Raw genomic sequence first — 21,952 nt, forward strand, 5'->3', positions numbered from 1 at the left:
TTACTCCAGTGTGGACATTTCACTTTACAGTCCATTTCACCTTTTTCACAGTCTGGTGCTGATACACCCAAAACTAACACACCAGACCATGAGCAGCCTGTTCAGTGGATCATGGTCTTCATTAGAGCCCGTCTGATGTATCGGCTCATAGCAGCTCATTGCAGATATATCGTATCGGTGTATAGTCAAGCCAATAAATGACAAGAAATTTGAAGTAGAGAGATGTGAAAGAAACAGTCACTGTCTATAGTTTGTCCAGCAGAAAGAAGTGACAAGTTTATTTTTTACACTGTAAAATGTTCTGCACAATGTTTTGTCACAAAAAACTTTTTTAAGAGAACCCTAAAAAAATGTTAATTCATGTTGTGGGCTCTGTCAATTAATATAGGCCCATATATCAATATATGATTTTTTTAAACGATCAATTATCAATATTTTGAATCACTCAGGTTGCAGTGTTTACATTCAGTCTGTGGTCTGAACACACAACCTGCATCTCCACCTGCAAAGCCACCAAAGAAACAGCAGTCGTCTGAGAGGCTGAATCTGTCTGAACTTCTTCAGCTGTTTCTGCAGGTTTTATACCTGAAATCACCGTCATCATCTCACAGGCAATGAGTCCGTTGGTTGTTTTCAAATTTCATCCATTTTGGTGCGTCCAGCTCATTCTAGGAAACTGAGATGAACTGAACAGAGATCAGCCTGTCAAGCGACAGTAAGTTCAACAATAATGAAAACATGTACAGCTGTATTAAACCTGGCTGGAAGATGAAAACCCTCTGATGGTACCTGAAGGTATGCAAGCTAATGGCTAACAGCTCAGTGTGACCTTAATGTGTCTGACCCCCCCCCAACCATCTGGGACCTTTTCCACTTGTTAAACATTTAACAGGAGGAAAAAATATTTCATGTTTACCCTCCAGCTGGACAACGCGCCATCAGTCAGTGAACACAGCAGCAGACGGCTAAAGTATCACCGACTGTACATTCATGTGTCAACTTTAAGTAGGCTAGGTTACAGATGGTTAAAGGACCATTCCGCTGGTTTCGACATTTAGCACAAATCCCATTTTCATTACAGCACAAGTAATCGTCCTGAAAAACCTACTGTTGTGTTTGTAGTTTTTTCCTCCAGTTCTCGGCAGCCATTTGTTCTTATTTATTTCTGTATGATGTAACAAACAGCCACGCTGAGGTGTTTAATCCATCACAGTGATAAGGCATTAATTATTATCAGAGCTTTAAAATTCAACTTGTCCTTAAACTTCATCAACATGCTACGATAATGTGTTGTCAGCAACGTCACTGAGATGGGTTACACACACGTTATTTAAGAACCTGCTAATTAATTTTCATACCATGAGAAATAGCTGACTGGAATAATGAGACTACATCCAAAAATAAAAAGCAATTCAATCTGCACATGAAAAGGCTCAGCAAAAAAATAAGTAAAAAAATAAACAGAGCTGAAATGAAACTGATTTCCAGGGTAAAAGTTTGTCGAAGTTTCAACATCAACTGTCACGTTTGTCCTGCTGAATGTTAAACATGGAGCTCCACTGTTACCGGTCTGCAAACTGGAAAAACCCCAGTAAAGAACCAGAACCTCTAAACTGCAGGAAATGGAATGAATGAATGTGTGTGTGTGTGTGTGTGTGTGTGTGTGTGTGTGTGTGTGTGTGTGTGTGTGTGTGTGTGTGTGTGTGTGTGCAGCAGATGGTCTGTAACACACAGAGCTGCTTTGTGTTCAGGATCAGTTCAGGTTTCCAGCAGATGTTCTCAGAGGTCAAAGGTCTGTGTGTGAAGAGTACACAAACACAGACACACACACACACACACACACACACACACACACACACACACACACACACACACACACACACACACGTGCCCACCCACACACACACACACACACACACACACACACACAGAAAACGTAATTGTAACCTAAAACATACCAGACAAAATTTCCTCACGTTCAAAACCTCCAAGTGGTCCTCACAATGTATAGCCATACAAGTACGCACGCACAAACACACGCACACGCACGCACACACACACACACACACACACACACACACACACACACACACACACACACACACACACACACACACACACGCACACACGCACAAGTTGCAGTGTGCATAGCTCCCTCTGCTGGTGAAGAGAAGGAAAACACTTCCCCCTTATTACAGTTGTGTTTAACTCAATAATTTCATTAACCACACAATTTGCACCACTGAAGCAGAATATTAATAATAAGTGGTCCTCCATCCTCCATCCCGAGGTCCTGGTCTTGTAGAGGGACTCTGTGTCAAAATCTGGTTTTAAGCCCTGAACTGTTTTAGTTCGACAGCAGCACAAACTACGGTCTCCAAAACGATGACCCTGATGAATCAGCACCTCTTCAACACAGTTTCAACTCAGACTGACACAAACATTGGCTCCGTCATGAAGGAACCAATGTTGCCTTATTACCTTATCGAGCTGGTGTTTCTAAGAAACTGAGAGTAAGGCTCTGTTGTAAAGTGAATCACAGACAGTGTACTTTTAGTCACAGGGTTTGGAGAAGTCTCTACCATGTAAATGCTCCACTTTATTTGAAAGAGGTTTGCACCTGACATTTCTCTTATCCGGTTCTATAATATGTATTTTTTATTTTGAATATTTACGATCTGTAGCTCCTCCAGCTCCATTGCCAACACTGGCACAATACAGAGAATTCTCTGTGAGAATAATAACAAACACAAAACGTGACCTAATCCATTAACTTCGAAGGCTGTAAACTGTTTAACTTGCAGATCATCACCTTCACTAGCTAGGCTATCACGGTGCTAACACGTGAACTCAGCTAGCACGTTAGCCGTTAGCCAGGGTAGAAACGGACAGGTGACCTTGCATACCTCATTGGCTGCGTTAACTCAGCGGGAGTCAGACAGGAAACTTCAAGCTTTGCGAGTCTTAATCCACATCTTGACGAACATTACTGTTTGGCATCATCCTCCGTAGACCCCGGCAGGAGTTCTGCTTCACCTGGATCTAATAATAATGACGCCACTCCGCCGTAACGCCAGAATATTGGTCCCGCTATGGAAAGATTAGACGCGTCCCTGTAGACGTATGTTCTTACGTCTATGTTCTTAATTATATACATGTTAATCAACAAAAATATTCTTTTATTAAAACATGAATTATTCTTATGTCTAACTGAAAACTATGAAATGAACTGAGACTGTATAACTGACTCTGACGGCAGCTATAGAATAAAAATATTTTTTTTTTAAAGAAAGGTCCCCAGCCTCGAAACCGGGATGTTAAAAAACGCTGCAGAATCTACGGAGGTTAGTCGGATTTGATCCAGATGTCTCAGTGTCCGAGAACGCGACGTCTGATCTGATCGGTGAATGTCAGCAGGCTGAGGTCATTTACAAACAGCGTCTCTATTACTGAGCACTGCCTGGATGCGTTTTACACTGTAAAATGCCCAAAACACTACATACAGTGCTCACTGTCGTTTAAAGCAGCGCAGTGTCGATTTTTCTAACACCATGTCAGTGTTGTGGCCACTACTGTTCCTGCTGAAAACAAGTGGTGCACGTTTCACAAAACCTCAAGAAAAAGCGAGTACGTGAACCTTGAGTTGAGAGTGTTTTATACCAAATGTCTATTGAGTTTAACTGTTGGCTCAATGAAGAGGAGCTGAAATTCCAACAGCTTCTGGAAGCTTCTCCTCTTCTTCTTTGTGTGACCGAGTCGATCACAGACACAGTTACAGTGATGGAAACAAAAAGCTGCTGACACCTGATCTGTTGACCATCGGTCTGACTCAACGCACTCCACCCACTGCTGCACCTGAACAACAGGTATCAGTTCCTGTTACTGATGCATTCAGGCGCTGTCTGAAACCCCAAGAGTCGGCTCCGAAGGTGTCGTTGTGTTTCTACAGTCAGGAATTCAGAGCAAACCAGAGCTTTGGACAGAAACCGTTCTGAGTCACTTTTAGCTGAATCAATAATAAACTCAACGCATCTGATTGAAGTAAAATAACAGTCCGAGAACTTGGTGTCTTTTCTTCCTGTTATTAGAACCAAACCACACGGTTCTTTTCAGGATATTATGAGGAAATACCGGACCTGTAGAATAAATCCCCTCAACACTGTAACTCAAAGAAAGTTCACAGCAGCCTGGGATCATCACATTTATAGGAGCACCTGAAGGCAGCATCCCTCAGATACAATCAGACGCAGATGGCCTATTGAGAAGATGGCTCACTCTGTCACCTGTTACCACCCCCCCCCCCCAAATAAAAGGTGAAAAAAAGCCACCATATGTTGGTGTGTAATTTGACCCAAAGCGCCAGAGAAGTCGGCCAGTCCGTCCGGTCTGTTACTGCCTGCAGCAGCCAGATCTCACTGGGATCATTTCATCCCTTACTTTCGCTCGCTGACTGTAATAACCCTCTGTGTGTATGATAGCAGCTAGCTTTAGCATGTGAACATTGCCTGAAAGAGGCCTCTCCGAGTTCGTTAAAGTGGCCACAGCGAGTTCCTCTTCCGCTCTAACCTGAGGGATCTCACTACACAAAGAGGCAACCGCCTGAGAAAAACAAACATAACATTGGGGAAATAGAGTTGCACTGTTTTCTAGGGAGAATCTTATTTTGAGAAAATTAGATCTGGTTCTTCTGCATCGCCAAAGCGAAAGATGAACAGCTGTGTTCACTGGGTGTGAGCTGGCCACAGCGAACCTGTGTGACTGGTTTTGTTCTGGGGTTCTGCCATTGTCATGTTCCTCTTGTATGCATCACCGCCGACTGCAGCCTGTCAGCCACAGAAATTCCAGCTCTACTCTGCTCTGCTGTAAGAGACAGGAGATAAACCTGCGGTCCGGTTACAGGATCCAAGAGAGTCCGCAGGCTTAAAAGAGAAAACTTCAGGGAGTTTGCTGGTCTGAGTTCCATTTACCAGTGGTTTCGTGGTTCCTGAAAGTAGGTGCAGAGTGAGAGCTCTTTCCTTTCTGTCCCATCTCTGCAGTGCTCGGAGTCAGCGGGGGGACGCAGAGATCCGCCTCTGACCGACAGAAGAGCCACCGGAGCCAATAAAGGCAGCGGCTGAATCCGCTTCTCTGTCTTCGTTTCTTTCCCTCTCGCTATTATCATCGATTTCATTCTCGTGACGGACGTTGACTGACTTTTTACGCAGGGTCTTCAGACGGCAGCAGTTTAACCGGCAGCTGTGTGATCCAGTGTGAGGACTGCAGAGGCGGTGGGGGGTCGGTGGGGGTGGGGAGGGGGCACCTGATGTAGACCACAGCTCCGGCTCTGCTAGTTTTGTTTGACTTTTTATTTATTTATTTATTTATTTTATTGCGGGACATTCATTTTCTGGGAGCTGAGATGCCGGTGCAGATCCCGGACGACTCGGACTTCTCTTCGTTCAAAGACCAGTGTCTGAGCACTGACGGATGGATCAGCCGCTACAGCAAGGGAGGGGTGACGGTGTGGTGCCGAGAGGAGGAGAGCAGGACCGTCCAGAAGCTCAAGGTGAGCGATCACACCTCCCGAAAACGATGATTACAGATACAAGCACGCAGCACATGACGAGACAGGCGCTTTCCCGCCTCAGAAACTCTTCAGGTAGAGGTCTGGAACAAGGCTGCTATGAGCTTTTGATCTGCTGTTGAATGGAAAATGTGCATCTCCACAGCAAGTCCAGTGCGGAATGAGCTGAACGCCACTGAGGTCGAATATCGACCATATCCTCCATCCTGTGCTCCTGGACCTGTAGAGAGACTCGGAGTCAAAATCTAGTTTCCAGACCTGAACAGTTTTAGTCTATTCAGTCATGCGGTTTCATAGTTAGTGTAGTTGTGTTTCATCAAGTACTAAACAGACAGAAAAACTCGAGTAAGGTCGTTTTATTCCATGACAAGAACTGTACGGCTGCAAGCAGCAATTCATTTCATTATCAATACAATACAATAATTGATAGTTCAGTGAATAGAATGTCAGAAAATAGTCGAAAAAACCCAACATTATTTAAATTTCCTTTTTTTGTCAAAAATTCCAAAACGTTGAGTTTAGTATCATAGAAAACTGTGAAACCAGAAAATATTCACATTAAGAAGATGGTGTCAGTTAATTTTTGGTATTTTTGCTTTAAAAAATGGCTTAAACTATTAATTAATTATCAAAACTGTTGCCAGTTAAGTTTCTGTCAATCGACTAATCAGTTGATCAGCTGTCAGTTTCAGCTGTAGTTTACCGGTTGCTTTCTGGGTGTCTGTTGCCAAAAATAACAATCTGAAGGCTCATGTAGAACAGACCAAACTCACTTATTACTGCATCAATAAACACACCAGGTCTTCACCCAAATATTAGACCTTAAATAGTTTCACAAAACAATCTTTGCTCAAGGTCCACTGACTGGCCGTTCCCGGAGCCTTCAACATCATCTTGCAGTCCTTAGCAGGGTTTGTTAAGTTGTCATGGAGACGCTCAGCTGTGATCATGCAACCTGAATGTGGAAAATTGTGAGAGGTGAGATTATTTTTCTGTTTTACTACTCTCTGGGTCAGGACAAACGTTTTTCACTCAAAGATGATAATGATGAAGAAACACAACAGTTAGTGAGTAAAATTTAGTCGTTTCAATATAAAGGGGATGTTATACACCAGAGAAACACCGAAGGAAAGTCATATAGAAAGAGTAAATACAGCAGACGTAGATATATGCAAAACCTTCATATGTGCAGTAATAACATACTATACTATCAAATAACATGAGTCCACCAAAATCTCAATAGTTACACCCGCAGACACAGTAGCTCCTAAAAATATTACAGTAACCTACACTGTAAAGAGTGACGTTATGATGCTAAATCAAATTATATTGTTCATAGACTTCAGAATAAATCACCTTAAGAAGCATTGCTCTCTGGAATAAAGTAAGAATATTTGAGTAGTTTTGAATTTAAATCTCATTTGTCAAACCAAGCTTTTTCAGTGATAAATTATTCATCTTTACTCTTAACATCATTTGGAGTTCCACAGGGTTCAATTCTGGGTCCTCTTCTTTTTCTTTGTGTTCTTATTAACGTGTAAACACGATGTTTCCAGTCAGTGTTGATACACACAGATGACAGTTACACACTCACCAAGCACTTTATGAGGAACACCTCAGTGATCTCAGTGACTTTGACCGTGACATGACTTTTGGTGCCAGACTGGCTGGTTTGAGTGTTCCTGAAACTGGTGATCACCTGGGATTTTCACACACAACAGTCTCTAGAATTTGCTTTACATTATTATCAGAGCATTTTGATGAATTGTCAGGTCATATGAGTCGACTTCATGCCATATAACCACTTGTCCTCTTCAGTCTCAACAGTGTGTTCAGTTCCTCCTGCAGTCAATCGGCGTAAATATTTAGTAACAATGACCTCTATTTAAAAACTAGATCAACCTGCTGTAAGTTATTGATGTGTAAATCTGTTAACACTGAGGATATAAAACGTCTCACAAACATAGTACAGAATTTCACTCTACAGTTCAGAGCTGCAACAATTAGTAGATTAATCAGTTATTGTTCAATTAGTCAGTGGACAGAGAATTAGCTGGAAGCTAGTTTGATAATTGTTTTTTTAGTCATTTTCCAAGCAAAACTAGGAGAGGTTCAGCTTCTCACATGTGAAGAGTTTTTCTTGGTCTTACATCACAGTGAACTGAATCTTCTTGAATATCGTACCGTTACCGTTATACATAGTTAATATCTGCATATTGTTGGTCGGAAAAGAGGAAGACATTAGAAGAAATCACCTGGAGCTTGAAAAATGTCACCTCTGGCAGTTATGGATATTTTTCACTATTTTCTCATTATTTACAGATCAAATGATTTAATAGATTAATTCAGAGAATAATCGGTAGATTAAGTGATAATTGAAATAACCATTAGTTGCAGCTGTGAAGTACTTGTGCTACATGAATAAAGCGGATTTTATTATTTACTGTTTTTCTGATTCACTGCCTGTCACTGGAGCAACAGCTAATTTAACTGGGATGAATGAAAGCAAGCAGTGAATACACTGTACAGTGTGACAGCGGACACACACAGATCCACACAGAAAAACAGAACACCAAGACACACTGGAGCATATACTGTGGTAGAAAGGTGAGGTAGGTCTGCCGATGCCTTGCTGAGTGGCACCTCGGCGGCAAGCTCCCAGTTTGGCAGAACGGCTCAGCGGTCTCCTGCAGTGGCAAAGCAAACCGCCGCCCGGCGTCGGCGTGATGAAAAATTCAGAGCGGAAACGAAAACGTAACAGCTGGAAACCTGAGGAGGCGTTGGACCGACAGCAGAGCTGGCAGACACAGGCAGAGAAAGGACAGAGACATGAAGACAAATCGGTCCAGTTCAGTCCAGTTCACAGGCTCTGTTACCGTACTTGAGTATTTACAGTTTGGAGACTTTATACTTTCCCTCCACTATATTTCAGAGGGAAATATTGTACTCTAAATATTGTAGCTGTAGACAAGGAGTCCATGATGGATGATCAGCTGATCAACATGTACTTTTTTCAGGTAAAAAAATATCATTTTCTATCTATATTTTATTCCTAAAAAGACAACTGAATTGACCATGATTAAAAAATGAGAGTAAAGCCCAGTGCTCTTTGTAGTAAACATGCAAATACAACAGTATCCATTAGGCATCTATAAAGGTTACAGCACCACCACGTCTGACATCAAACCTACGCCCTTGGCTGTAGGATGGCGTTAATATTTTAATATGGATTTCTTAGTTGTCGTATGTGGTCTTTAACATTTATCAATTGCTGATAGAGTTGTGAAGAACCTGAGTCCAGTTCCACTACATTTACGTGACAGCTGGAGTTACTGGTGACTGTGGAGGTTCATGTTTCACATTCAACGGAAGATAAATACCGCTGTTAAAAAACCTTCTGGGTAACTTTAGACTTTATCTATTGACCCGTAGGGAATTAATTCAACCTGAAGAGAGGCAAATGTAAAACAGGGTGAAAAGCCTTATATCTGCAGCTTTGCAGATTTCCATAGTGGATGTATTGTTTAACCAATGTGAGTCACACCGAGTTAGTCTGAGCGCTAATTGTGACTTTAGGGGCCATTGATGCACCTGGGCAAAGGGCTTACACCTGAGCTTTGTAGGAACAGAGGTGGGCCAACCAAAGGGAAACCTTTACAGCTCCTGATATGCTGAGACACCTGTCAATCAAGGCCAACATCCACAAACACAATTCCCTGAAGCTTCAAATCTGCTCTGTCAGTATTTAATTAACATAATATCAAACCAAACATCTCTTTTGTGCCTGGTAGTGGTTAACTCTGCAGCTCTGTGGAGCTTCCTAGCCTGTTTTAGCTCCTGGTTTTGGTTTTGCAGTATATTTCCTGTCTGGTTGATTCTCAGATGTTTTCAGTCCACTACCTGCTTAGCAGCAGACAGCAGATAGACACAGTCGGGAGACCAGCTGGTGAACATAGTGGAGCATTTAGCAGCTGAAGGGCCAGAGACTTCCCTCAGGAGCTGGTGGAGACCAAAACCAGAGCTAAAAGAGAGGCAGTACTACTCTTAGATTCATCAGTTGGACTCAGACACCAGATCCAGATGAAGGATCATGTTGCTCTGTAACTGCTGGATGTGGAAATAAGCAGCTGTTTGATCACAAGTTGGACACAACTGCAACTATAAGATGATCATATGTCAGAGTTTGTGTTTACTGATCGACCAATCTGCCTGATCAGACTGAGAATGATACTGAAGAAACTACAGACACACAACAACAACCAGCTGATCACTTAGCTCTGTTTACAAAAAATCACTGCTCGCACTGTGGGCCTCTCTAAATCATATATGTGGCTAACTCTCTACATAGATGTCATAGTGTATAAGCTTATCACATACAAGTCATTTGTCTGTAAAATATAACAACTGCAGCTCTCAGATCAGTGTAGAGGCAGAAAAAGTTCAATACTACAAAAGTACTACAAAATTGTACTGACTTTTGTTGACAGCAGCCTAATAGCTGCAGAGTTAATGTGACAGGAGTTATCAGTGAATAAAAACAGAGAAAGTGTTTTTTTTATTATATTTTCACAATTTATCAATACATGAAATGAACATACAGGAAGAAAAAACAGGTGCTAGAACTGTTTCTACTGTGAACCTGTTTCATTTGCCCACTACCAGTGTCAGTGGTAGGAGGAGGTAAAGGAATCTGTTCTATGAATCTTTGATGGATGATGAGTCCCATCTGTGGCTCCGTCTCAGAGAATCTGACCTGAGGTTGACGGCAGGAAGCCACTGTGGAGAGAGTGTGTGTGTTACTGTACGGCTACACTAAGCAAACACACACACACACACACACACACACACACACACACACACACACACACACACACACTGTTACGAAAGCAGAGCTGCCGCTGATGACGAGGATGATGATGATGAGGGCTCCTGTTTTAATAATTCAGAAAGTCTTTCTGGAGCAGCGAGGCGCTTCTTCTCACAAATGAATAATTAAAGTCTCCGGTGGAGCTGAACCCGGGAGGGAAACAGAAATATGAAAAGAGGAAATGGGTAACAGTTTTACCTGTGGACAGGTGCAGATTCAAGAACCTGACAGACTGAGAGTAAAACTGCGGAGCTGTAATGTGTCCAACAGTCTGTGATATACTGTGTGCTCATTGAGAGTCATTTGATGGATCAGTTTCACCTCAGTGAGTCCAGGATAGAACGGTCCAGAACGGGTTTAGCCTGGCTAAAATAAAGCAGGAGGAGACTTGCTCGGCCTGCTGGCACCATGCCCTTTATCAGAGCTCACTGAGACACAAGTGGTTTATAAGGACATCCTGAAGGTCCATGGGCATGCAACAGTCCAGCTCAGATGATTCTTGGGGACAAAGAAGTCGGAACAAACATACAGTTTTACAGTTACAGTCAGATGACAATAAAAAAAACACACATTCAGGAGCTGAGAAGAGGAACACGATCAATAAAGACATGAAGTGCAGTTATCTAGAAGCATGAAGGTCTACGGTACGTTGAAGAGACATAATATTATATGGTTTCTCTCTGATAAGGTGCCCAAGGACAGAACATAATTCTGAGAAGTTTTGATAGAAGGATACAGAATTTAATATTTATGTTGATGGCGTCAGTTATGTGATATTATTCTTATCTGTCTCATCAAGAAGAACAGATTGTTGATTCTCCCTGAAAACCATCTGTGGAGGTTCTGCTAGTGTTTGGACCCACGGGTGGATTGCTCAACAGGGCTACTGGGCACAGGCCCAGGGGCCTAGGGGGTGAGGAGACCCTTGGCCCCTGGGCCTGTGCCCGAACTACTGTTTCAGTTTGCTGTAAACATTTCTTTTTAGAAAGTCAATGAAATGACTAGAAAGAACGAAAACAACCGTGAACAGATGCAGATCGATCACAAAGAGACTCAGAACATTATGTGTCTCTTTCAGTCTGGTGGTCTGGAGGGGTGAGGGCCTTTTACATGTCTGTACCCAGGGGCCATTTGTCTCGTAATCCGTGTATGTTTGGACATGAATAATAATATTCACACTGAGTGCTACATGTCACAAACTCCAGCTTCTTTATGTCTGTTGATTATTGTTGTTCCTAAAACCAGCTTATAGCTGCACTGCTGCGAACAGCTGGACTGGTGTGGAGCAGTAGACCCTTGTGAACTGTGGCCTCACTGAGCTCTGAATACCTCTTTGAATCGGTGTTTGGGTTGAGTGCTTAACTAGTACCTTCAGGATGATGAACACAGTCAAGTGCTCCAGTGCCCAAATCTGTCAGACATACATGTTGTAAACCAGACTAAACCGGTCCAGGACCTGTCTCTACACTGGCTGCTCAGAGATCAAACCGATCTGCATCTGAAACATTTGACTCTGGAGAAAACAGGGAAGAGGACTTAACTTTAATACACTGCTCCTCATGGCTGCACTTCAGCTCGTAACCTGACTTGCACGCTGGATAACGTTAGCTCTCTGACCAACGTCTGTGGTTTAATAATTCAGAAGTGGATTAAAATAGCTTTGAACACTCATAATCAAAACTGTATATAACAGATGCACCGAGGTTCGATGTTAGCAGTCACCGCCAAGATCTCACAGTTTTATGTGATCACTGCATTTGGTGGAGCTAGGTTAACAGTTTTCCCCCCGGTTCCAGTCTCTGTGCTAAGCTAGGCTAACACATCCTGAACCCATCTCTGTGCTGCACTCATTGGCTGAAATCTCCCTAATTACTGCATTGGCCTAAATATAAGACGACCCTGATTACAAGACAACCTGTTGTCTTGTAACCAATGCGTTTTTGAGAAAAAGACATTTTGATGATGAGAAACCCTTTGACACTCGTCCTGATCTCATTAATCCATGGAGATGAGAGTCCTCGTCACTGAGACGAGGACTCATCATGAAATACAGTAACACATAAACCCACATCAGTGCATCTTGTCCCTCAGTCACAGACTGTCTCTCTCTCTCCCGTCAGACTGTTGACGGTCAGAGTCATTTCCTCTGACAGTCAGTATCTTTCAGGCTTCAGTCTTTCTGGGCTCATCGTCTGGGACATCTGTGATTCTTGGCTGTTCAGATTTTCTCCCTGGTTCATTTCTGCGGTAAAGACGTCGGGAGACGCTTTGAACTGGTTTTCACTTCTCATTAATTCATTTAAAACAGAAACTCCTGCAGGCTGAACTGGACCAACCAGACCCTTTTAGAGCTGACTGAAAACTGATGACCCCCACTTCTTCAAACCTAATTTTCAGAAAAAAAAAAAATCTTCTTATATATGGGTCAATAAGTACCACCTTATAGTGCTTAGTACTACTAGTATTTCAATTAAGCATCTGAATTTTCAGTGTGAATTTCATCTCTACTGAGAGTCTCAAAAACTCCCAGAATGGACCAGAAAAGTAGAGTCCACCATGTACACAATTTTTCTGCTAACAGTCCTACAGCGCAACGTGTCGCAAGTTGTAGACGTGTAAAATACAATCATGTGACTCTACAGCTGTCGGTGACAACACCACAGGATGATGATGAAGTGTTACTGCTCACGGTGAACTGCTGACTGTCTGTTACATAGCGAGTGAATTCAGACATAGCTCCACACAGTTCGTCGTGGTAGCGTAACATCAGGAGGTGACTTCGGTAAAAACAGTGTTTTTTCACTGAATGTCGTCTCTCTCCAAAGTAAATAAACACAATTTAAACAACATGCACCTTTTGTACCTCAGCTGTTACTTCTGTGGAGCAAGGAATTAATGATGCAAACTACAGAAAGACACTTCTTCTGCTTGATCCTGCCTGAGGAGGATATGTAAAGACTGCTGGTGAGTGATGGACAGACAGAGACATGAAGCTCAGGACTTTATGAATGATTAAGGCTGCTGCAGAGCCGTGCTGATTGAGTTACATGAAGCATTTTACAGCATTGACCGTCACAATATCTGATGACTGCCACTCAGCCGAGCCCAGCGCTCCTGTAAGATCACAGCCGTGGAAAAAAGTGACGTCCTACAGGAACCAGCTGTCTCACATTACGTCCACCAAACTCTGTCAGGGAAGAGGGAAGGTCTGGTTTCAACCTGTCTGTCTGTTAGAAATCTCTCAGAAATCAAGCAGATTTGGTCGAAATCTGGTGGACAGGTCTCCCATATTCAGAGGACATGGAGGATGTTATAGGTGGGACAGTGAAGTTTAAAAATGTACACACAAAACTCCAAACTTCTGCTTTTTCTGCCGTCTTAGTTTCTCGTTATGCTACGGTTACTTCAGTATTTTTTGTTTTGTTTTCAGCATCGTTCATAGAAAATAGAATACAACGTAGAAAAGAAAATGTTTTCCAAAAATCTGTGCAAAGTATTTTCCAGATAAAACCAAAATGATGCAAAAATAAGACAGAAATGCAAAAAAAATGTGGTCAAAATACAGCAGAAATGGAGCTAAAATATGTCACAACACAGAAAACATAAAGCAGAAGAAGAAGAAAAGGGTGCGATACAGATCATAAGATCATCACCGGATTGCACAGATGTATTTTGCTGCAAGACGTAGTATAGCCTTGCACGTAATCAGCAAATATTGTAAAATCAATTTTGAAAGTAACCGGTATGAAGAGGGGTTCAGATGGCTCCTCTGTGAATTCATGAAGAGGAGATATATCTTTTAAATGAATAAAGCAGGACTGGACAGCCTTCTTGACTTGAGCATCAAACTGATGTCAGAGTTTATTGACAGTCTGCCAAGGTTATCCTGGATCAGATGGAGCTGCAAGGACCAAATTTAGTGATTTACTGTCTACTACAGCAAATTGTTGGGCATTCAGCACTCAGTCCCATCTGTGAATAAGAGTGACTAGGCTGCTTTTGTTGCTTGGGTACTGTTTGTTTGCAAATATATGTTATGCAAGACAAGAAAGTTAAAAAAAAATCTCAAATTTGAACAGGTCTGAGCACAAAAAAGCAAATGTGCAGAAAGAGGCAAAACCCCCAAAGGCTCATCATGTAGTTCCTCATCAGGAGAAAACTTCTGGGTTCAGACAACAACCATCTGTGCAAACATGATTCTATTGTTATGGTTGTACTTTCAACGTAAAACCGTACTAACTGTTGGTATGGAGGAATTTATTAACACAATTTGTAAACAGCTCTGGGGAAAAGTAAATAAAGTAATTACTATTATTAGATTGGATTTAATTTCAAATTCTAGGAGATGTGTGAGATATTGTGATTTGGGAATTTGAAGTTGTTGATAATTCAGATGAAGCTGAGGACTATACTGAATTTTACAGCTGTGTATGGTGCTTAATATTTAACTATAAATGGAGGAATCTCTGTTTGTCTGTCCTTCGAATTTCCCGACAACCGCTCATCTGATTTAATTCAAACTTGGCGGTTGTGTTGCTGAGGACCTGAGGAAGCGCAGTGTCGATTGTGAAGGGTTTTGAATGAGTGGTTCTCCTGAAAGACTCAAACATCGCCTTCCTACATGGTAATTTACGTGAAGAAAAAGGTGGAACTACGCTATGAAGGCACTTTTTATGCTGTCACGCAGACACTATTGGGGCTCCAGAAATGACGCCTTTACTCTGGCACTGCTACAGCACACAACTTTGTCATGGCAGGTGCATTGCTGAGGACCCAGTGAGTTGCAGTATCGAGTCTGAAGTTGTTTGGATGACTCTCTCATGAAAGCTACGAACTGGATTAACACAGGTCCAGCAATCAGCCCCTACGGACAGGCAAATTCTGAATGGGCACCGCACTACTGTTGAAAAAATAATGATAATAGACCGGTGTTATGGGAACATACAGTTTGGTGTCATCAGCATTAAAATTGAAATGAATAGTAGATTTGCTAATGATGTATGCAAGAGGAATCATGTAACGAAAAAACAACAGAGACCTAAAATGGAGCCCTGTGGAACACCACAGCAGCAGCAACATCCTATGGTTGAGGTTGGATTTGAAGCAGAGTAGTACCAGAGATACCGACCCACATCTCAAGGAAATTAAACAAGATTAGGACTCCCGGGACATGTTGTCAGAGGTCAGCAGGTTCATTCTGGTATTAGAGAAGCTGCTAGTTCTCTGCTGACCGGAGGGTCGGCCACTGAAATCCCAGAATGCCTGATAAGATCTGAGCAGGAGAAAATGAACCTCTGCTGTCCAGGTTAGCTGCCTCTGAGCAAGACACCTTATGATCAGGTGTCTCCTATAGTAGCAGAACTTCCAATCTGATTTATCAGCAGCAAAGTTCAGACAAAAGTATACAAAGTCATTCAATTCCTGTATCATGATTTTAATCGAACAGCTCTCTTGCCAGCATAACATTCAGGACCTGTGTCAGGAGCTCAGGTAGAAAAAGTAAAGCCTCGACCTGAACAAACGAAATTGCTGACAACCTTTCTGTCTCTTCAGTAGCAGAGCTTAAAAAAACAGAATTCAAGCTGAATTCATGCTGGGAATGATGCCATCCATCAAGCCGGGTGATTAAAGTGTTATACCAGAGAAAGTGAGCAGATATTCTCTGAAAAAATAATCAGAGCTTTGAACCGTCAGACCTCACTGTGTCTCTGTTCTTCTCAGAGTGAAGGATGCTGAGCTTCAGATATTACACAACACATCCTACACTGCTACATTTATAACTCCGAATCTTCTCTCTCTGTGTTTCTGCAGCAGAAGCTGTTTGTTTCTATCAGATATTCCTCAGCAAGTCTCAGTAAAAACCATCTGCTCTTCTACAGCCCAGACATTACATCCTCTTTACGTCCTCACACTGACACAGTCATCATCTCACAGCTTCACTCAGTGTTAAATGTTTGTCTCCAGTAAAAATTATTGCTTGATTCGAAACCTACGAGCTTCTAATTTTCAGAAAAATGGGTTTGTAATATTATACTATATATATTCTCCCGCTCAGGGGAGGTGAAGTCATTCTCTGGTTCACTGAGATGCAGCTCAGTGTATGTAAAGCTCCTCCAGCCATTTAAAAAATGTTCTTATACTTTTATATGATATTAATGTTTGAAAAAGTCTGAAATGTATCTCAGTTTTGACTCATGTTCCACTGAATTAAGTCCAACTGTCAAACCTGAACAATGTACAACAATGTCCAGGATGCAGGGAAACAGAATAGAGTTGATTTTAAGCTACAGATCACAACATCCGGTGGTTCTCGTCCAAGGTAACGTCTCAGCACGGACCACTGCTGACTTGACGTTCTAATTCTACTTACGCACTAACTGCACATAACATGTCATAACATAACATGTTATCAGACGATCACAAGTTTCACAGACTTCTCTGGATCTTACCAGCACCTCGTTGTTCCCAAACATTTTCTACCGGTGCACACTAAAAGCCGCCTTGTGGCGCTATCATATGTCGTAAATAGCAGAGGTATACGGACCTGTAAGGACAGAATAGGAGCATAAACATAAGCATAACCTTAGCATAGTCCACCTATAACACGCTATTCAAAATAAACAAACTGTTGTATGAAATTAAACAAGAATAGAACATATAAAACGTGATAACAATGTGGACAATTTACCACCTTTTAAATCTGTTTACTCCTCCAGCAGGGTTATAGGGTTTTTATCACATTTATGTTTTGTAACTTTCTGGTTCTACTCTGACTTGGTTGAAAACATCTCAAGAACTGCAGAAAGTAGTAGTGAGGATGAAGATACCATGTCAGAAAATTAATATAGTAGTACTTCATATTATGATTTATTGCATAGCATCCTCGTTAGCTGCTTTGTGGAATAGTAAAGCTCCCGCCAGAATATCCAGATTTCTCAAACCAGGATATGACGTTTTCATGCACAAAAACACAACCAGGAAACTCCAGAAACCGGATCATTACTGGGACTTTAGTGCGCGTTGGTCACACCTTAACTTTTGACACTTGAAGACGGGTGTCCTCAGAGGTTATTATTTGTGTGAGTGTCTCGGCTGCTGCTTTTCTTTGCTCCAACAATAGAAACACAACCTGTAGATTCTCTGTATTTACACTTACTGCATAAATCAGTCTGCTCCGTCCTGGTTAAAATGACCGTCTTCTTTCTGTTTGCGTCTCAGATGAGGATAGTGTGTAAAGACGTGACGGCAGAGACTCTTTACGACGTCCTCCATGACACCAGCTACCGCAGGAAGTGGGACACCAACATGATCGACACGTATGACATCGGCAGACTGACGGTCAATGCAGATGTGGGATATTACTCCTGTCAGTGCAGCTCTGGTTTTCGATAAAAATATTTAATCGTGGGATGTGAACAGCTCAGAAATGACCTCAGTTAGCATCTTGTGACCTTTGATTACATCAATATTAGATCTATAGTTTTTTTATAGTTCATTTAATTCGACAGTTACGATGTGTTTCTTGTATTCAAGTGTTTCAGTGTGTGTGTGTGTGTGTGTGTGTGTGTGTGTGTGTTTAAAGGGAAATGTCCGAGCCCTCTGAAGAACAGAGACTTCGTGACGATGAGATCTTGGCTTCCTCTCGGCAACGACTACCTGATCATCAACTACTCTGTCAAACATCCGGTGAGTATTTCTATTTTCGTTTATGTTTAAGCTGAATTGACGTCCATCTCCACTTTCATTAAAAACAAACAGTTTGACAAAACTTGCTTTTCTGAAATCCTTAAAGTCTCTTCTGTCCTGCTGATATGAAAAATATTCTGTCCGTTGGACGGTAAAGTCGACCTCTATCATGTTTCACAAACTGACGCTCAGACAGAGATGGAAGCCGCACTTGTATAAAAAACTGGTTTGTGATCATGTACGTCAGTGATTCCAAAGTGGGCACAGTGAGACCCTGGGGAGTCTGAAGGCGGAGGCAGTGTTTTTAGTAAACGTTCGCATTAACCGTGTTTTTATGTTGAGTTTATTAAATTTATCAAAACGGAAAAATAAGCAAAAAAATTGGAATCACTGCATTAATCGTCCATTACAGCTGCTGACAGGGTGGCTCATGGTTGTGGGTTGTCATGGTAACACAACACACTTTTCAAAATGCAACTTTCCCAAGTTCACAGGTGTCAGGAACAGCAACCGTCAGCGCTGCAATGAAAGGATTCATCACCAAAAAAAACGCTCAAAGAACCGCTGATGCCTCACAGTCCATAACAGAGCCAACTGAACCAGAGCCAGACTAATAACTGGACTCAGACCGAAAGGCTCTTGGCTTACGGCTTTTCACAGACAGGGGACACTAACTGTCCCACACCATCAGCTGCAGACAAACTGAGACAGAACGCCTCTCCTCAGTCTGCAAGGATCTGGGTTCAGGACCCTACATTTGGTTGCCTGATGTGCAAATGTAGAAAATAGTTTACCGATGGTTCTCTCTCCAAGTTCTTACTTGTGTGACCTAAAATTGGGTCCCGAGCCAAAAACGGTGGAGGACCTCTGATCTAAGACACATCTGTCTGTCTGTATTGTGAGGTTCGTGTTCAGCAGGTGTATCCTGGTGTTAAAAGTTCTAACGTTGGGAGGAAAACGGCGACCTAACCCTTTAAAGTGAGCAGTGAAACGTGTCTTCTTCTTTGTTTGTCTGTACAGCAACATCCTCCTAAGAAGGACTACGTCCGGGCCGTGTCTCTGCTGACCGGATACCTGATCCAGTCCAATGGAGCCAACTGCTCCACCCTCTACTACCTGACCCAGGTGGACCCCAGAGGTGAGGGTAACCACAGGGGACAGCACACACACCTTTGTCTTCAACAGTCTTCAAACACTGCAGACATCTTGAGTTTTCCACTGACAGGAGGTGGAGCTGAAGGTTCTGACGCAGAGTTCGTGTATGCAGAGTCAAAAGAGAGAGCAGTAGATAACCAGTATTCCTCTGTGTGTGTGTGTGTGTGTGTGTTTGTGTTTGTTGGAGCCGTCACAGGAAGTGTGTGTGATGCCTCCAGCCAGTAAAAGCGCTTTCAGAGGCAACTTTCACCAGCTTGCTGAAGTCAGCATTCTGTAGCCTACACACAAGTTATATCCTGAGGAAGGAGTGTGTGTGTGTGTGTGTGTGTGTGTGTGTGTGTGTGTGTGTGTGTGTGTGTGTGATGACCCTCTTACTGTGTGCAGCTGTGTATCAGCTGGTATTCATTTATATGACTGAACTCACATTGTACATTCACACGGATACAGGAACACACACACACACACACACACACACACACACACACACACACACACACACACACACACACACACACACACACACACACACACACACACGTCACCAGATCCTGATTGTGAGGTTCATATTTGTTGAAGGTTTGTTTTTATAGCAGCTTTCACATTATTTACCTTATTTACCGTGAACTAATTTGAGTTTTAACTTTTAAAACAAGTCTGTTCACTGAGGTGAGGACCAGACAAAATGTCCCCACTCTCCAAAAATGTCCACGTGTCCTAAAAAAATGGCCTCCCTTTGTAGAAAACATCCTCGCACCAATAAAATGTCGTAATTTTCCTAAAACGTGTTCCAAAAGATGTTCTGCCTTTCAGAATATGTCCTCACAAGTTGTAACACTCACATGGGTCCTCACTTAGACAGAGATAAGACCACACTCTCACAGTAACGTCCCGTCCTGTCCTCTCTGTCTGCAGGTTCTTTACCAAAGTGGGTGGTGAACAGAGTCTCTCAGTTTGTGGCTCCAAAGGTGAATTCACCACTTTCTATGAGATAAATATGCAACGGGTTCTCGTCCTCTCCGATCTACAGAAAGGACCCGTCTCTTTGTCTCACTGCGTCTCTTTCCTCTCAGGCAATGAGGAAGATCTACAAGGCGTCTCTGAAGTATCTGGAGTGGAAGAGGAGGCACAACCCGAACCTGAAGCCCTGGATGTTTCCGGAGCAGAACACGCTGCCGTGCATCAAGGTGTCGGAGCTGACGGTGCAGCGAGCCGACTCTCTGGAGAACATCGACGAGAGCGGTGTGAGCGAGGAGAAGACGCGCCACAGCGACGACGAAGAGACCTAAGCCCCCGCACGGACTCAAAACATAAAGATCGATTTCTCTCTGGTTTACTGTTTGTTGGTGTGTTTGACAAGATAAACTGTATCGACAGCCTGATCAGACCTGGACCACACTACACCTGAAAATGACTGAAATGATTTTGTTTGTTCTGTCCCACAGGAAGTATCTTCCGCATTATCTCTGATGATTCTGTACATCAGCTGTAGCGTCAGGTTTGGTTCAGCGAATTCTGTAAATGAGTGTTTGAAAGATTCCTTCCGTCTTCAGTCTGATTAGGGAACTAAAACCACCAGGTTCAGGTGAGGTAAAGGTTCCGGCGTCCTGCTGTGGTTAAAGGTGGGTGACGTCACCAAACTGCTGGGACTACTGAAGATATTTGTTAAACATTTAAAAAAAAAAGAGTATTTTTGCTGCAATAATATCGAGAACATACAGTGAAATAGAAGTGTAACTAACGATTATTTTCCTTATCGGTTAATCTGACGATTCTTTTCTTGATCAACTGATTCATAGTTTTGTCTCTAAAATGTTCAACAACAGTGTTTTCCTAGAGCCCACAGTGATGCCTTCAGTTCTCTCGTTTTGTCCTAAAGATGTTCCCTGCTTTGTTGTATATGACGAAGAAAACCGGAGAAGCTGGAACTGAGACGAAAATAGCCGATGTCAAAACAACTGCTGATTGATTTTGTGTCAGTCTACCAATTTTTGCAGCTCTGTGTTGGAACAGAGAACATCCTGTACAAGTATGATGAGACATCACAATATCAATCATGTAGAAACATTATTTTACTTAGTGAATAAGAGTAAACAAGTTATCTAATAATAGAAGTAAATATAAAGGTGGGTTTGTGTTTCTAATACAGTCTTGAAGAGAGTTGCTAGACTGTCCTGAAATGTCTCCGTTCAAATTCCAAACAAAATATTTTATAGCTTTTTGTTTTCCAGAATTGATCAGCATGTGAAAAGCTAATGAATACGTTTCTATAGTTAATACTTCGTTTACTGGTGGAAAAAAAACACAAAAAAAGATGGTGTACTGGTGTCTGTACTGTGTGCTTGTTGACTTAAGGATGATAAAGGTCTAAGCTGTCCTCAGTCCAACACAGTCTTTCCACAGAGTCCGGAGGAAGAGGTCTAATCAGGTAAGATAGGTGAAAACACCTGTGAGAGTGGAGCTCAGGTGTGCAGAGGCAGAAGTGGTCTGTGTCTCAGTGGCCCTGTTCATACCTGGTATTAGCATGTGTCTGGTGCCATGTACACGCTACGTGACTTTCCAAGTCGTCACGTCGCTGCACCGTCCACACTACACAACTTGTCTTGGAATCGGGAAACTTGAATCATTATGGTTTACACACATGACAGATCAGCGACGGGGGTCACAAATGACAGGATCATCCC

The 21,952-nt window shown here is 42.4% G+C and overlaps 1 protein-coding gene across 2 annotated transcripts; it reads left to right on the forward strand.

Moving 5' to 3' along the window:
- Positions 1 to 5,398: 5,398 nt before the first annotated feature.
- On the forward strand, positions 5,399 to 20,934 carry stard15 (StAR-related lipid transfer (START) domain containing 15). Of its 2 annotated transcripts, none has more exons than XM_040120174.1 (6): positions 5,399 to 5,545; positions 17,649 to 17,796; positions 18,013 to 18,116; positions 19,137 to 19,254; positions 20,184 to 20,236; positions 20,342 to 20,934. In XM_040120174.1, exons 1-6 carry the CDS (start codon positions 5,399 to 5,401, stop codon positions 20,555 to 20,557), a joined length of 786 nt encoding a protein of 261 aa, XP_039976108.1. In that variant the 3' UTR covers positions 20,558 to 20,934. The 2 variants fall into 2 exon arrangements, with proteins under 2 accessions (XP_039976108.1, XP_039976109.1); XM_040120175.1 differs by lacking the exon at positions 5,399 to 5,545 and adding an exon at positions 13,349 to 13,394.
- Positions 20,935 to 21,952: the final 1,018 nt, after the last annotated feature.

Source organism: Xiphias gladius, chromosome 23, assembly GCF_016859285.1.
Source record: "Xiphias gladius isolate SHS-SW01 ecotype Sanya breed wild chromosome 23, ASM1685928v1, whole genome shotgun sequence".
Classification (NCBI taxonomy): domain Eukaryota; kingdom Metazoa; phylum Chordata; class Actinopteri; order Istiophoriformes; family Xiphiidae; genus Xiphias; species Xiphias gladius.

Coding starts and splice junctions, on each gene's coding strand:
- stard15 (XM_040120174.1), top strand. CDS start 5,399: ATGCCGGTGCAGATCCCGGACGACTCGGACTTCTCTTCGTTCAAAGAC. Junction 17,797..18,012: donor AGATGTGGGATATTACTCCT/GTCAGTGCAGCT, acceptor GTGTGTTTAAAG/GGAAATGTCCGAGCCCTCTG. Junction 19,255..20,183: donor GACCCAGGTGGACCCCAGAG/GTGAGGGTAACC, acceptor CTCTGTCTGCAG/GTTCTTTACCAAAGTGGGTG.